Source organism: Leucoraja erinacea, chromosome 7 (genome assembly GCF_028641065.1).
Source record: "Leucoraja erinacea ecotype New England chromosome 7, Leri_hhj_1, whole genome shotgun sequence".
NCBI classification, from domain to species: domain Eukaryota; kingdom Metazoa; phylum Chordata; class Chondrichthyes; order Rajiformes; family Rajidae; genus Leucoraja; species Leucoraja erinaceus.
In genome coordinates this window covers 47,771,930-47,789,459 of record NC_073383.1, presented here as the reverse complement: position 1 = coordinate 47,789,459, position 17,530 = coordinate 47,771,930, and the positions used below count along the sequence as shown (strand labels likewise).

The window sequence follows — 17,530 nt, the reverse complement described above, 5'->3', positions numbered from 1 at the left end:
TTGTCTAATGTACTTTTTTAAACTCACTGAAGCCGAGTTTTGGGATTTTTAAATATATAGGCTGACGGTTAGTACATTTCTCACCCCTGTTTATTCATCGCTCGGCAGACTGTATTTCGGGGATCTCGCCTCACACCTGTAGTATTGGCCACGTTATCATATCCTGCACTGTTTTATCCGTGACTGCGGATGGTAGCGAACGACCCCATAGGATATTCCCCTTCGTATTGGCAAAGTTTTGCAATTGGTTTATTTTTCACATAAAGGCGATTTATTTTTAAGAGTTGGTGTGGATCATTTCATTTTCAAATAATCTTATTCAAGCAAGAGATGGACACAAGCTGGAGTAGCTCAGCGGGTCAGACGGCATCTCCGGAGAAAAGGAATAGGCGATGCTTCGGGTCGAGACTTTTTTTCAGCGATGCTGCATGACCCGCTGAGCTACTCCAACGTTTTGTGTCTGTCTTTGGTGTAAACCACCATCTGCAGTTCCTTCCTACACTTATTCAAACAGGAATGCATTCACTCCACCCCCCTCCCCGCCCCACATAACGCATCAAACCTCTGAAGCAGTAACGTGAAAGACACATAAACAAGGGAAGTGACGTGCCCTTGGAAATCTGGAAATATTGGTTGTTGGTTGCTCTATTCCAAAGGCCAAGGTGAGATTCCAGCAGGTGTCTCCAGCATCAGGTGATCATTCCTGACAGGCAGCCTTGGCAAACCTTTTTTTACTCACTTTTTTTTTTCTTCTGTCCAGCTGCCGAGTTAACTCAACGGGTCACGCAACATTTCTGGAGAAAAGGAATCGGTGATGTTTGAAGGAAGGAAGTTTGGAAGGAAGAAATTGCAGATGCTAGTTTAAACCTAAGATAGACACACAATGCTCGAGTAACTCCACGGGCCAGGCAACATCTCTTGAGAAAAGGGGTAGGCAACGTTTCGGGACGGGACCCTTCTTCAGGCTAAGACTCAGCCTGAAGAACGATCTCGACCCGAAACATCACCGATTTCTTTTCTCCAGAGATGCTGCCTGACCAGCTGAGTTAGTCCATCATTTTGTGTCTATCTTTGGTTTAAACTAGTATCTGCAATTCCTTCCTTCAAACTTTTGGAGCAGTTTGTTTTAAGAACCAATCCTTCCAAAATTGCTCAAACTTGTTAACTTGAGATGAACCACATTAAGATTGCATCTGAGAAAGGCTTAACTCGCTTTCCAAAGAAAACCGGGACAACTCAATGAAGCTGCATCAACTCAACATTGGCCTGCCTTGAATGTTTGGTTTGATTGAGCTGCATCACTATCTGATCCGTGCCCTTCCCTTGGAGTTAGTAATATTAAAAGCCATGCTGTGCTAAGGCAACGGGTGTCCATTTGAACTGCATTTGTTCAAGGTCTGGCATCAATCATTGAAAGGCATTATCACTGAAAAAGAATTGTTAGATCACTGTGAAATTTTCCATTAAGATCTGACTAATCTTCAACATGTCACTTCTGGCACTCAGGCCAAACCCACAGTAAACTCACGAGTCACTACGGTAAACTCACGAGCTACTACGGTATTACAACGAGTTTAAAAGTATTAAAATTTTCCTTCAAGCGTATATTTGACTAGTGGAAATCTTTCAACATGTTGAAAAATTTTCACGAGTTAACACGTTTCCCAAGTACCTGCCGTTAGCGTTACGAGTCGCTAAGTTACGTCCACGAGCTCCGACGTTCCGCTACGTTCATTCTACGTGATTACCACGGGTTTGATTTGTTTTTAACTCTGGATAACTTATAGGTGGACTCGCACCGTGGGACAGGAGTTTTACTGAAACTGAGAGACTTGGCAATAAATCGGGCCCAATTAAGGAAGTGTCTTTTTTTAAATAATAAAAACACATTTGTGATCCTTGGCTCGGAAACATTGGGTTTTAAAGATGGATGTGCTGTTAAAACATTATAAAAATACTCGAACCATAACCAGAGGTAGACAAAAATGCTGGAGAAACTCAGCGGGTGAGGCAGCATCTATGGAGCGAAGGAAATAGGTGATGTCTCGACCCGAAACATCGCCTATTTCCTTCGCTCCATTAATGCTGCCTCACCCGCTGAGTTTCTCCAGCATTTTTGTCTACCTTCGATTTTCCAGCATCTGCAGTTCCTTCTTAAACTAACCATATCCAGTGTATCGAGGCCAATTTTGGTCTCTGCATTATAGGAAGGATATGAAAGCCCCAGAAAGAGTGAAGAAAAGATTTGATAAATGATCCAAAAAAAGAGAGAATTCAATTAGGATGGACTGGGATTATTTTTCCTCTTGCAAGTTGAGTTATTTGTTCAAAGCCATTAGAGATCTGGAAACTGTGATTAAGGAGGAACTGCTTCCCTTGGTGGAATGTTTAAGAAACAGAGGATACTATTTTAGGTGATCGTGAAATGAAACAGGAGTGACACTCGGGGAAAATCGCAGCAGTGAGTAATCATCATCAAGGATGGTGGATTTGCATTTGGTCACAGATTTCAAAAACAGGAAATACTTCATCAAGAGAGAAAGTTTCAAATTTATAGGGAATGGGATTGTGAATCTTGTTGCATTCAGGATATCTTTCCATTTCTGTCCTATTTCCTTAACACTAGCCGTTAATTTAAAACGTATGACCCACTCATGCAAACATTTATGATAAAACTTATTTATTTCTGTTTATTTGAAATACACATAACAGTGTGTATTCCAGACCTTGTTCGGTAACATTGTAGACACTGATTTGCATATCGTGATTAGGAGCAAGGAGGTCCTACTGCAGTTGTACAGGGCCCTGGTGAGACCGCACCTGGGGTATTGTGTGCAGTTTTGGTCTCCTAATTTGAGGAAGGACATTATTGCTATTGAGGGAGTGCAGCGTAGGTTCATCAGGTTAATTGGAAGGATATGAAATGGATATGAGATGGAGTGACTGACATATGATGAAAGAATGGGTCAACTGGGCTTGTATTCAATGAAATTTAGAAGGATGAGAGGATATCTTATAGAAACATACAAAAGGATTGGACAGGCTAGATGCAGGAAAATGTTTACCGATGTTGGGGGAAGTCCAGAACCAGGGGTCACAGTTTAAGAATATGGGCTCAGCCATTTAGGACTGAGATGAGGAAAACCTTCTTCACCCAGAGAGTTGTGAATCTGTAGAATTCTCTGCCACAGAAGGCAGTGGAGGCCAATTCACTGGATGTTTTTCAAGAGAGAGTTAGATTTAGCTCTTAGGGTTAAAGGAATCAAGGGATATGGGGAAAAAAGCAGGAACGGGGTACTGATTTTAGATGATCAGGCATGATCATATTGTATGGCGGTGCTGGCTCGAAGGGCCGAATGGCCAACTCCTGCACCTATCTTTCTATGTTTCTATGATTCACAGCCTACAAACATGGGTTATGCATATGCCTCTGTTTCTCCAATCAAGCTCAAAATGTTAATTCAACATTTTACCTCAAAAATAATTTAAGTGGTTTGTAAACAAGCTGGTCTGATGGACTGTTTTGCCCAATCGGTGAACAGAAATCACGTTTTTTTAATAACGTTAATGTTGTGGTTTCCTTTTTTATTTTCCATAAGATGGGATGTTCATTGCGGAATTATAAATTGCTAGTTTGCTAAACAAAGTAATAAATAATGTGACAGGATATTTCTATGTGCCTTTTTGGACATCCCTTACATTCCTATGTGCAACAAGGTGTAGTGGGTTTGTTCACTGAGTTATGATTTTGGATTCTTTGCTTGATTTAGTTTACCTGTCATCAACACTAAGAACCAGGGTACATCAGGCCACATTTTTGAAGATAGTAGGATGGATTATGGAAGCTTTCTGGCATCTAATTGCCAGAATGGATAGGTGAACTGCTGCCAGTTCCACACAGCAGTACCAGTTTTGAGGAAAATCCAGGCTTCTGATGGAGTTTTTAAAATAAAACTTGTGTTGTACACAACCTTGGAACATCTTTCACCCCGTTACAATCAAAGAAAGACATAAAATGCTGCAGTAACTCAGCGGGTCAGGCGGCATCTCTGGTGAACACGGATAGGTGGCATTTAGGGTTGGGTTCTTGCTTCACACTGATTATGAGGAGGCAGGAAAGAAAGCTGGAAAAAAGGAAGCAGCCTGGCATCTCATCTATATTAAGTCCCTTGTTTAGGGGAATAGCCATCTGCCTTGATGATTTGTTTATGTTCCTTGGGAATGCTTATGCTGTCAGGATATCAGCACTTGCTCTTAAAGTTCAAACTGGTCATGACTTGATCTGTTGCCCTCTTTACATTTTTGCACTCTTGCCATGTTAATCTTGCTATCCTCTGACTCAGTATTTTCAAACCAAAGGCTTAACGTTTTTTTACATTCTCTCCTTTATAACAGTGTATCACATTATTCACTTCAAGGGCTATCACTTTGGGCACTGAGTTTTATTTTGTTCACAATGTTCTGGTTTGTTCCTATCATTGAAGTAGCAAGATTTAATGAACCATTATTTTCTGCTGATTAATTATATTCATCTTTGCTTTAATATCACAATTTCTTAGATAACGTGCAATCTCCAGAATTACTAGGAATTTTGAAAGACTTTTTGATGGGAGAGCCAAAACAATTAGTGACAAATCACAATGACAAGATGAACATGCAACAAAGTCAAAAATCAAAGGTGGAAGTGTAGACACAAGGAACTACAGATGCTGGTTTAGCAAAAAAAGACTGTGCTGGAGTAACAGGCAGTACCTCTGGAAAATATGCATCGGTGATGTTGGGCTGGTACCTTCAGTCTGATTGTAGTAGGGGAGAGAAAGATGGAAGAGAGGTGGGGCAGGACAGAGATTAAAAGACATTTCTGACCTTTTCATTTCTGATCTTTGTCCTACCATCTGCCAAAAATACACCGTTACTTGTATCCACCTTTCCATGTTCACTGGAGATGCTGCCTGACCCACTGAGTTTCTCTCACACTTTGTGTCTTTTTTGAGTGGAACTGGGATATGTATTAAGGGTAGAAAATGGTGGGCACATTGATAAAAATGGTTCATAAGTTGAGGACACATACATAAAGACACAATGGCTTTATGATGTAAATTTATAATTCCACAAATCACTGTTGTCTTTAATGTTCTATAGCAAACAAGACCTTGATCTTTATCCGAGAAGTGGCAGTATTACAACAATGGTGTAACAGCAGGTTTGCCAGTCTTACACACTCAGTCTTTTGATTGGGACTGGGTAACTGAGTCATAGAAAGCAAAAATTAGACCAAATTGAAAGCAAAAATTGGACATATGATGAGGAATTCACAATTTAGATCCTAGACCAGTGCTCTTCATTGCAATGCCTGAGGCAGTGGTGTCTTGCATCAATTCCATTTTGTTCCTTTGGGGTCTGGTGTACAGATGGAAACAGGCCAGGAATGGATGGGGAGTGAACCTAGTGTGGCTGGGAATGTGGGAACCAGATGTGCAGATGGCTGGTTGTGGTCAGAGCATAGCCAGGAATGAGAGCTGGGAACAGGAACATGGCTGGGAATATGGACAGCTCTGCCATGAAGGGGAGGGCTTCCAGTGCATGATATCAGATGGTGAGGAAACGGTTCAGTGACAGTTAAAAGCATGTTACTGGGCAAGGACATTATATATGCATGAGTGATGGTGGCACAGTTTGCATCAATAAAGAGTAGTAATGAGTGTGGTTATTTTAGTTGGTAATTTACTGGCACATTGAAAAAACATTTTTATCAACATGTGCAAAATTTTAAAAATATTGTGAAGATCCTTACCTGGAGAGTCTATGGATCATATCGCAGTGATCAAGTGAGAGAAAGCTGGATACTAGAGTAGGATTGGAGGTATGGAGAGATTTATAAGGGTCAAGCAGCCTACAGTTTTGGCTGCACATTCTTCTATAGATGCTTATTCCAAGGGTAATATCTTTATTTCTCAGCCTGAAAATTTGGAGTAAAGGTTATTTCAGCTCTTGTAGTTTTTGATCTTGTTATCAGTTGGTCTTAAATAGCAAAAAGTGTTTTGAACTTTTTTGTGGTAGAAAGGCTTTTCGAGATTAAAATTAACCAAATATCTTTCCCAGCAGGTCCACAGTTGGAAGTGGAGTGAAGAAAATACCTAATTTGGAAAGTAGTTCTTTGGCTGAAGAACAGGATGCTTTACTGACCAAGAGTTTATTAATTTACCAAATTGTATGTATTCCTGGAGCCCTTGGGGGCTGCCATTTAATTTGCTTGGAAAATTTGACCCATTGATACTTGCTGCCTGTCTAAATGATGACCTCTCAAAGCCATTCAGGTAAGTCACATTCTATATTGATTGTATTGGATGCTGTGATAATCCAAATTGTGTTGTTTGGTCGTGAAGAAGCTCTGCCAGAAAGGCCTAGGTTTAGTTTGAACTTTGAATCAGTGAACTTGTATAGGGTTATTATCAATCTCTACCTCCCTGGTGAAGGATAACTTCACTGCTCTGCTTAATACTTGCCAATCCCTGTTGGAAGTAGATGAATGTCTAATGGTCTTGATTGTGATACCTTCCACAGTTTCCTAACCTGTTTATTGACAATAATGTAAAAAAATTACCATTTTGGATAAAGATATTACAACTCTGGCAACCCGTAGAACCATAACCCAGCACAAATCAGCTCCACAGAGAATGGAGTGAAGTTGTCAAAATAGGTTCTGCATGGTGCAGTGCATTATTGTATATAACATCTTTATAAATGGAGAAATGCAATCAGACAGCTTCAGTAACATTTTTGGCTAAAATAGCTATTTTCTTTGTTTGGCATGTTTGGATTGTAGTTCGTAACTCAGGAAACAAACATATGTTATCCCAGAATATGCATTTGGGTTGTTTTTTGGAGGATCCCCAGCAATTTCAGATGTGCCAAATGCCCGCTTATAAATTTGTGCGAGGTTTTACTGCGACTGTGTCCTTTCATTAATTTTGCTTTTGGAAATCCCTACAAAATACCACTAAATTATTTTTCATTTTTCTCTTGTGATGGCGGCTATTGCAATTAGACTGCGTCTCGCTGAAAGGGTATTTTAGCAGTGCGCTAATGCCATATATTATTAAAAAGCAAATTATTCAACAATACAAGAGATTGAGATTTGCTGAGTTGCAAATCTCCAGGACTGGTAGGCTGAGTTCCCCTGCTTTGGGCATTTGTACAAATGGCATTTCATTTTTTTAAACCCCACCTGTTTTTTTTAAATGGCTACATTTGCAAAATTGGCTAGTAGACTGATTGTTAAGTGGGAAAAATACCTTCTGAACAGAATACATGTTGATCTGATGCCAATTGACCTCTGGTTTATAAAGGAAACAATTTAAAATGTTTAATTTAATTGCATTTTTTCATGCACTCAAGTATAATTGTAAAATTCTTAATTTTTCAGATTTTTCACTTTTTATATTAATGCAGTCTTCAATTTGTTTCACTTCTGCATCAGATTTGACTAGAATTAACAACTAGTGATTGGAAACAGTCCGGGATATTTCATTTAATGACATGTTATGTCTGGTGTAATATGTCATATCATAATTACCAATCTCCACACAGTTACTGAGCATCCCTGGCCAGGCTGGTATAAGCTCTCGCCTAGCCTTCAGGTTAAATTACATTGGGTTCATTCCATGCTTTGGGGCCTCACTGGTGTTAAATTCATCTTCTGTCCTACAAATGATGATCACCTCACTCTGAATTGTCAATACAATAACTACGCTGCCTGCACCTCAGGGACCAGTCCAGGGGAGAAAAATCATCTAGACAACTGCACTGGCATGTACATTGGACAGGCAAGTCTGTTCCTTATGGTTGCCAACTGGACTTGTTCATTCTCAGCATATGCATACTCCAGGCTACAACAACTTGAAAACGTGCACACTCCTGCACACTGATACATTTATCTCCTGTGTTACTTTTCCCAGGAAACACCTAGGCATTGGGGCTTGGTTGTAACTCTATGTTAAATAACCATATCCTTCTTCATCATTTTAGTTATGTCTGAATTCTAAGTTGGCAATGAATAAAGAAACAAATTCATTCCACAATTCATTAAGTTGTTCATGATTCATTTATCAATGCAATCTTCCAGCAAAAATGGCTACAAAATATTTTGATGCAAAGTCAAGTCTAAATAGTAGCATGCTGTGAGATGCCCCATTCCTGGATCCTTGGCTATTTGATTTCTCCAAGCAATCATGGAAACTTGGTTAAGGGGAAGTTTCATGGATATATAGATAACAAGAAAGAGATTAACACTGTACTTCTGTTCCTAAAAGAGAGTAGTCAATGTTGGATTAAATCTAAATTGTATTGTATTGTATTCAAATTTATTGTCATTGTCCCAATTTGGGACAACGAAATGAATTAACAGATAAGATTTGCTTTAAAATAAAATGTTGCTGTTTCAAAAAGATTTATAGAATGACATTTATTAATTATTAAAAATCTCTTAATGATTGTTCAAGAGATCACTATGTATCTTGATTTTGTTCGATATTATTATTCATAATTGAAAATAAGTAACTGGGCAAACACAGTTGCCTCTTGTAGCCCAGTAAAGATCTCGTACACTCAGGAGAAGAAGGGAATAAGTAGAAAGATAACCAAAGAAGCATGTATTTCCAGTCAGACCACGATGAAACTACTGATGATGATGTCATGTCATATTGGGAATTTGTAACAAGAATTTATTAGTATTGTTATTCCACTGGTATTTACTGTGAATTTTAGGACTGTAAAATAGATTGATTGCCCACTTTTTTCACTATAGAGAGGATTGTACATAGTTTCAAGAACTTGGATATTGGAATTTGTGGTGTATTTTTACATAGGATGTACAAGTGCTCATCTTCAGAACTAGAACATTGTTCGTCTTAATTCAATGATAGGGCTAGATATTGAATTGCTTGTTGGGCTACTCTGTGGGATAAGGAGTCATCTGTTAACTGCCTAGAGTTTTCGAATAAGCCAGACCCAATAAGAATTTAGACTTACTTTCTTGTTGTGAAATTTGAGATGGTGGCATGACCACAACTATTTGTATTTTCCCAACTGCATTTGTGGAATACAAACTCGCATTTCCTGATTTAGACCAGGCCTCCATATTACCAATCACGTAAGCATTGCCCTAGCTTATCCACATGATTCGCAGTGCCCTCCATAATGTTTGGGACAAAGACCCATCATTTATTTATTTGCCTCTGTACTCCACAATTTGAGATTTGTAATAGAAAAAAAATCACATGTGGTTAAAGTGCACATTGTCAGATTTTATTAAAGGCCATTTTTATACATGTTGGTTTCTCCATGTAGAAATTACAGCAGTGTTTATACATAGTCCCCCCATTTCAGGGCACCATAATGTTTGAGGCACATAGCTTCATAGGCGTTTGTAAATGCTCAGGTGTGTTTAATTGCCTCCTTAATCCAGGTAAAAGAGAGCTCTCAGCACCTAGTCTTTCCTCCAGTCTTTCCATCACCTTTGGAAACTTTTATTGCTGTTTTATCAACATGAGGATCAAAGTTGTGCCAATGAAAGTCAAAGAAGCCATTATGAGACTGAGAAACATGAATAAAACTGTTTGAGACATCAGCCAAACCCGAGGCTTACCCAAATCAACTGTTTGGAACACCATTAAGAAGATAGAGAGCACTGGTGAGCTTAGTAATCGCTAAGGGACTGCAGGCCAAGGAAGACCTTCACAGCTGATGACAGAAGAATTCTCTCTATAATGAAGAAAAATCCCCAAACACCTGTCCGACAGATCAGAAACATTCTTCACGAGTCAGGTGTGGATTTATCAATGACCACTGTCTGCAGAAGACATGAACAGAAATACAGAGGCTGCACTGCAAGATGCAAACCACTGGTTAGCTGCAAAAATATGATGGCCAGGTTACAGTTTTACAAGAAGTACTTAAAAGAGCAACCACAGTTCTGGAAAAAGGTTTTGTGGACAGATGAGACGAAGATTAACATATCAAAGTGACGGCAAGAGCAAACTATGGAGGAGATGTCCAAGATCCAAAGCATACCACCTCATCTGTGAAACATGGTGGTGGGGGTGTTATGGCCAGGGCATGTATGGCTGCTGAAGGTACTGGCTCACTTATCTTCATTGATGATACAACTGCTGATGGTAGTAGAGTAATTAATTCTGAAGTGTATAGCCACATCCTATTTGTTCAAGTTCAAACAAATGCCTCAAAACTCATTGGCCGACGGTTCATTCAACAGCAAGTCAATGATTCCAAATATCTTGCTAAAGCAACAAAGGAGTTTTTCAAAGCAAAGAAATGGTCAATTCTTGAGTGGCCAAGTCCATCACCCGATCTGAACCCAACTGAACATGCCTTTTATATGCTGAAGAGAAAACTGAAGGGAACTAGCTCCCAAAACAGGCATAAGTTAAAGATGGCTGCAATACAGGCCTGGCAGAGCATCACCAGAGAAGACACCCAGCAACTGTTGATGTCCATAAATCGCAGACTTCAAGCAGTCATTGCATGCAAAGGATATGCAACAAAATACTAAACATGACTACTTTCATTTCCATGACACTGTCCCAAACATTAAAACATCCCCTGAAATGCGGGGACAAACACTGCTGTACAATATGTACAAACACAGTGTATAAACACTGCTGTAATTTCTACATGGTGAAACTAACATGTATAAAAATGGCCTTTATTAAAATCTGACAATGTACACTTTAACCACAGGTGATTTTTTTCTATTACAAATCTCAAATTGTGGTGCACAGATGCAAATAAATAAATGATGGGTCTTTGTCCCAATTATGGAGGGCACTGTAAATCATGTGGATAAGCTAGGGCAATGCTTACGTGATTGTTAATATGGAGGCCTGGTCTAAATCAGGAAATGTGAGTTTATATTATCGTTTGTATATTTGCATTTATCTGGATAGTATAAGAAACGCGTGTCTTGACACTCCCATGTAGAAAATGGATGCAGACATTGATCATTGAATCACAGTATCGGCTGACTAGTGCAGTGATATAATTGCTTGAAAATAAATTCAAGTCACATGATCAAGCAAATCTGTAACCTAGTGACCTAGGCTTGTGAACCGAAAGGGCCTGGGTTTGAATTCTACTTCCGGATTGACATAGTCCCCTTCCTTTCAGCAGGTTACTTGAAATGTCATTCGTGATATTTGTGGTTATGTCCTAGATTTCCTGTTTGTTGCGGTACTTGACAGAAGGAAGCTTGCAATGACAGCAGTAAGATCAGGAGTCAATGAAAGACAGAAGCAGATAGAAAGTATTTTCAAATTGGAATATTTATGTGATGACAACTTTATTATTACATACATTGCCTTAACAATATCAAAATAATTTACAATTCAAGATGAATGAATGAGCTGCATTTAGTTAAAAATGAGAAGTACTTCAGTGAATGAGACAGTGAAGACTTGGGACTGGCTTCGGTCTCTATGTAAACAGAACAATCATCTGCACTGTGGCTCAACTACTGAGATTGGGTGTCCCTGGTAATGAAGTTGAAGCAAAAGTTAAACATTTTCCACAAGTTCTGTGGATAGTTCAGTGACAGTGGAGAAGTATGGTGGAAGTGATGTGCATCATAGCTGCAAGAAACTTTGGAAACTAATGCTAGGACAACGAACCTTTTTCTTTACAAATACTTTTATTCATAAAACAAAAGCAAACATACAGAGTATTAACACGATTAAAGGCTGCCTATATTGGCAGTTTACAAACAAACAATCATCAAATTAATATATTACCAACTTTATCAAATTGACACTTTAAAAAAAAAATGTTTATGATACAAATACTTTTATTCAAAAAATAAAACTAAACATACAGAGTATTAACACAATCAAAGACGGCCTATGTTGACAGTTTTACAAACACACAATCATCAAATTAATATAACGGCAACTTTATCAACAAAACACTCGACCTCCCGGCGGCGACCAGCGTTCACGGAAGGCCTCCAAAGTCCCCCTGGACACCGCGAGTACCCTCTCCAGGGATGTAGGCCCCGAAAAGGGGCAGGCAGTCAACCCCGGTGCGGCCGTCGACTACCCGCTGCCTGGACCTGCAAATGGTCATCTTGGCCAGGGCCAGGAGCAGACGGACAGGGATATCCCCGTCTCCCTTCCGATCTTCTGCCCTTATATCAGGAGTGGAGCTAAAATGTAGCCAAAACTTGAGGAACAGCCCCTTCAGATAGTCGAACAGGTGCTGCCAAGTCTCACACTGCATGTACATATAGAACACGGTCTGTTCCTCACCACAGAAGTGACAGGCGGCTGGCGAGTCCGTGAACCGGCTCAAGTATCTGTTACAGGCTGCAGCCATGTGCAACACTCTCCAGCCCAGGTCCCCGATGTAAAGGGGGAAGGAGTCCCTTACAGAGAGACCTCCACAGGGCACCACTCCCGCCCGTCAGGTGGTAACAAGGAAGACCAGGGCGAGGAAGTGTCGGGTGTGCAGGAGCAGCCTGTACCGTATGCGTCTCTCCGCGTCATGGATCACTGGGAGTCCTCTGTTATTTGTAACATTGTAACGGGCAGGACAGCAAGTGGAATTGGACTGTTTAAAGTCTAAATCTTTTTATTTATTTTTTTTTAAAATTATTTTTATTAGAAGCGTAAACACATAATAGCAACACGGTTTGTTTATCAATTACATTCATACAAAGTTTCTATTCTTTTTATAGAATTTTTTGAAAGATAGAACTGAAAAGAAAGGTCTATAAAAACTAATCGATTAAAAAAAAGGGGAAAAAAACAAGAAAAACAAACAAAGAAAATTACCAATAACAATTTTGGAGATAGGTCCGTAGATTATAAGGCGTAGTTATCCATCCAATCCTGAGCTCGGGTTTCAGTCCAGTTTCTGTGTTGAACCAATTTACCTCTTTAAAAAATCAATACATTCTAGCAAATAGTTCTGATTTGTCAGTTAAGACAAGTCTAATTTTTTCCAAGTGTAAATTCTCAGACATTTCTGTAATCCACATTTTAATTGTGGGGGTTGTTGGGTTTTTCCAACAATGAAGCATTCTTGTTTGACATGTAGCACATTTATGATGGAGACATCTTTCTGCAGAAAGATTCCCTACGTCCTCTTCCAGTTTACAAAATGAAAAGTTTTAGTGAGGTTAAAAGGGCATGAATAATGGTTGGTGTTGCTTGCTGCATTTCTCTTGAAGTTGTTGCAATGTGAAGATCATGTCCATGTGCTTTAAGTGGACAAAATATACACTGCACTTTGGAGAACAGCTCCTCGGCTATATGAGGAGACACTTGAAGAGACTCACTTAGCACATAGGATGTGTTCCTAGAAATAAGATCGCTAATTGAATTGGCTTTATTCTGTGTTCTCATTAGCCAAGTGAATGTGAGCAACGTGGCCATTTTTAACAAGCTGTTTGGATGGATTCATAAGCTGTTAAAATTATAAGTTTTGTTACATTTTTAGTCTTAATTGTGTTTAAGTGTTCGTTTTGTTTAAAAAAAAATTGCAAGCCAGGATTGCTCTAATGGATTAATGTTCTGTGGTGTGTCAGTATGTTGCTAATTCTGTACTAGAAAGGGATTGCCAAGTAGACAATTAAAAGCTTTCAATGATGTTCTCAAAGCCATGTTGAAGATTCAATATTGCCTCTGAATTATTAGAATCCCTGTCTAGAATATTGCCTCTGAATTATTAGAATCAAGGAGCATTTGAGATGGCACCAGTCCATGCAGCTTCATCATATGGAAGACCAGTGTAAATAGTGAAAGGAGCACAGACACATCTGCACTTTAGTCTGTTTGAACTGTTTTTACTATTTTACTGTTGTAATGTTCTTTTTACAAATCATGTTCTCGGGGTATCTAAATCTAAATGTTATTAGTTATTTAAGTTATGACATCGGATGGAAGGTGCATACCAAATCTCATTGCGCTTATGTGCAATGACAATAAAATATATTATTATTATTATTATTATTACATGACCTCATGAACTATCTGCTCATCTGTCCTATTAAATGCCTCCTATGCTAAAGTTTGAGGGACCCATACTGCCTTCATAGTTATTTGAACCTCTCAAAACAGGAGAGGAAGCTCCTGTTTTTGCCATTGCCGGCATGGCCATAACAGCAGTTACCATTGGCTATTCTTGACATTGGAGTCTTAGAGTGATACAGTGCCCTTTGGCCCAACTTGCCCACACCGGCCAACATGTCCCAGCTACACTAGTCCTACCTAGTCCTAATGATTTAGATGATGGGATTAAAAGTAACACTAGCAAATTTGCAGATGACACAAAGCTGGGTGGCAGTGTGAACTGCGAAGAGTGCTAGGAGGTTGCAGGGTGACTTGGACAGGTTGAGTGAGTGGGCATGGCAGATGCAGTATAATGTAAATAAATGTGAGGTTATCCACTTTGGCGGCATGAGCAAGGAGGCAGATTATTATCTCAACAGTGTCTGATTATGAAAAAGGGACCTGGGTGTCCTTGTTCACCTATCACTGAAAGTAAGCATGCAGATACAGCAGGCTGTGAAGAAAGCTAATGGCATGTTGGCCTTCATAATGAGAAGATTTGAGTATATGTGTAAAGAGGTCTTTCTGCAGTTGTACACGGCCCTGGTGAGACCACATCTGGAGTATTGTGTGCAGTTTTGGTCTCCTAATTTGAGGAAGGACATCCTTGCTATTGAGGCAGTCCAGTGTAAGTTCACGGGGTTCATCCCCGGTATGGCGGGACTGTCATATGAGGAAAGATTGGAAAGACTGGGCTTGTATTCACTGGAATTTAGATGGATGAGAGGGGATCTTATAGAAATGTATAACATTATAAAAGGACTGGACAAGCTAGATGCAGGAAAAATGTTCCCAATGTTGGGGGAGTCCAGAACCAGAGGCCACAGTTTAAGAATAAAGGGGAGGCCATTTAAAACTGAAATGAGAAAAAAAGTTTTCACCCAGAAAGTTGTGAATTTGTGGAATACTCTGCCACAGTAGGCAATGGAGGCTAATTCACTGGATGAATTTAAAAGAGAGATAGATAGCAGCTAGTGGAATCAAGGGATATGGGGAGAAGGCATGCACTGGTTATGTAATTCTGCTTCTATTCTCACCCCATTAGTCTGGTTCAGTAATACACTGAGTTAAGCACTGGATCAACTAACTTTATTTTCCAAACAGAATCACACTACCTATACGATACCTAACCAACACCGCGGGTCCGATCCTTGTCTCTACTCGTCCAAGCCCTTCAGCCTCGTGCGAATAGACACCTCCGGATGGTCAGCACGGTCCCAAGTGCTACCCCAGAATATCGACACAGACTCATGTGTTCTCTCTTATATACTATATCGGACCCGTGGCACGAAATGCATGGGGGGGGGGGGGGGGGGGGGGGGGGCAACTGTTGGTTTTGAGTCCTTGTAATAATAAAGACCTCACACCATGGCAGGTTATACACTGTTTTTTTTTTAGAATAAACAACTACAAGCTCTTGAGAGTTAACTTCATACTGAAGCGTGCAGTAGATCGCGACGCTAATAAGCTAGTGGGCGTAACTACAGAAGCATGAATCATAACATGAGCCACTGATCTACAGCAACCCCTACAAACCAATCATAAATAAAGACCAAATAATACATTAATTGACAGTTCCCTAACCCAATCCCATTACATTGTTTCTACAGGAAGTTCCTAATGGAAGACAGTTCCCCTAAGAAAAGAAACATTTTACCAGGTAATGTAAACAATTTGTGCAAGGCCCCTCTCCTTGACCAATCACAAATAACAGTGCAAAGACCATGCAACATAGTTAACAATAGTATTATAACATACCATTCCCCAACCAATCCTCATCATGTATTTGCAGCAGGACTCTGCACCTTCTGCAAAACCCTCATACATATTAACAATTAAAGGACATCTGGACATCATTCTGTACTTAACTTCCTCCCAGGCCACAGACATTCTGGAGCCATGATCCTCATGGTCTTTATAGCCTTTGCAAAAAGATGCCAAGCAGGTTTTGCCAAGGCAGAAATCCTCCATTTTGTCAGACACTAAAATGGCCAATATTATCAGTTACTGATTGCGGATGATCAGCCATGATCACAATGAATGGTGGTGCTGACTCGAAAGGTCAAGTGGCCTCCTCCTGCACCTATTTTCTATGTTTCTATGTAGATAACTATAGTTTTGGGAAATGATTGGATGGACTGGTTTTGTTTTCCTTCAAGTGAAGGATACACTGTCTGAAGAAGGGTCTTGACCCAAACGTCACCTATTCCTTTTCTCCAGAATGTTGTCTGACCCACTGAGTTACTCTAGCTTTTTGTGTATATCTTTGGGAGAGACTGGAGTGATACACTAGAAACAAATGAGATCATAGGTAGGTGTAAATAAATGTATAGATGTGATAGAAGCACATGAAGACTGGGGAACTTGGAACAGTTAATGGAAATGTCTTGAGGACAGTCTGTATTATGGTTGAGGAAGTGCTTAACGTCCTGAGTGGAATGAAGGTAGATAAATCTCCCAGGCTTGATCAGATATATCCGAGGACAATTTAGGAAACTAGGAAAGAAATTATAGGTGACCTGGCTGCGATATTTGAATCAACATTAGTCAGGGTGAGGTGCCGGGAGGCCTGAGGGTGACTAATGTGCTTCTATTTAAGAAGGACTACAAGGAAAAGTCTGGAAAGTATAGGCCAGTGACCCTACCATCTGTGGCAGGCAAGTTACTGGAGAGAATTCTGAGGGATAAGATATATATGCATTTGGATAGAAAGGGACTAATTAGGGATAGTCAGCATAGTTTTGTATGTGAGAGATTGTGTCATACGAATCTCTTTGAGTTGTTTTTTAGACTGGAGGCCTGAAGCTAGTGTTGTGCCACACGGTGCTGGGGCCATTGCTTGTTTGTGTTTTATATCAGTGATTTGGATGTGAATATAGAAGACATGATGAGTAAGTTTGAGATTACACTAAAGTGGGTGAAAATGACTATCATAAATTACAGCAGGATCTTGATCAGTTGGGGAAATGGGCTGAGGAATGGGTAATGGAGTTTAATGTTGATAAGTACGAGGTGTTGCATTTTGGGAAGTCAAATCAGGGCAGGATATTCAAGATAAATGGTAGGGCTCGGGACTGTTTATAGGGATCTAGGAGTGCAGGTACACAATTCCTTGAAAGTGGCATCACTTAGAGATAGGGTGGTCAAGAAGGCTTTCGGTATAATGGACTTCATCAGTATAGATGTTGGCATGTACACTGCAGTTGTACAAGATGTTGGTGAGACCGCATTTGGAGTATTGTGTTTAGTTTTGGTCACTCGAATGTCATAAGGATGTTGTTCAGCTGGAACGAGTGCAGTGAAGATTTACAAGGAGGTTGCCTGAACTTATGGGCATCCAGATTCCTCAGCACGTCAAAAGTCTAATATCATTTGGAAAATGTTAATTTCTACAATCAAAATGTACACTG

The 17,530-nt window shown here is 39.8% G+C and overlaps 1 protein-coding gene across 7 annotated transcripts in view; it reads left to right on the top strand.

The window, feature by feature from the left end:
- hdac4 (histone deacetylase 4) overlaps window positions 1-17,530 on the top strand; it is a 356,629-nt gene that overhangs the window by 20,601 nt on the left and 318,498 nt on the right. For 6 of the 7 annotated variants that reach the window (XM_055638510.1, XM_055638508.1, XM_055638509.1 and 3 more), the window contains exon 2: window positions 6,106-6,317. In XM_055638510.1, the coding sequence (XP_055494485.1) occupies window positions 6,293-6,317 (25 nt within the window). In that variant the 5' untranslated portion in view covers window positions 6,106-6,292. Of the gene's footprint in view, window positions 1-6,102; window positions 6,318-17,530 lie in introns of all 7 variants that reach the window. The other variant, XM_055638507.1, reaches the window with a different exon arrangement.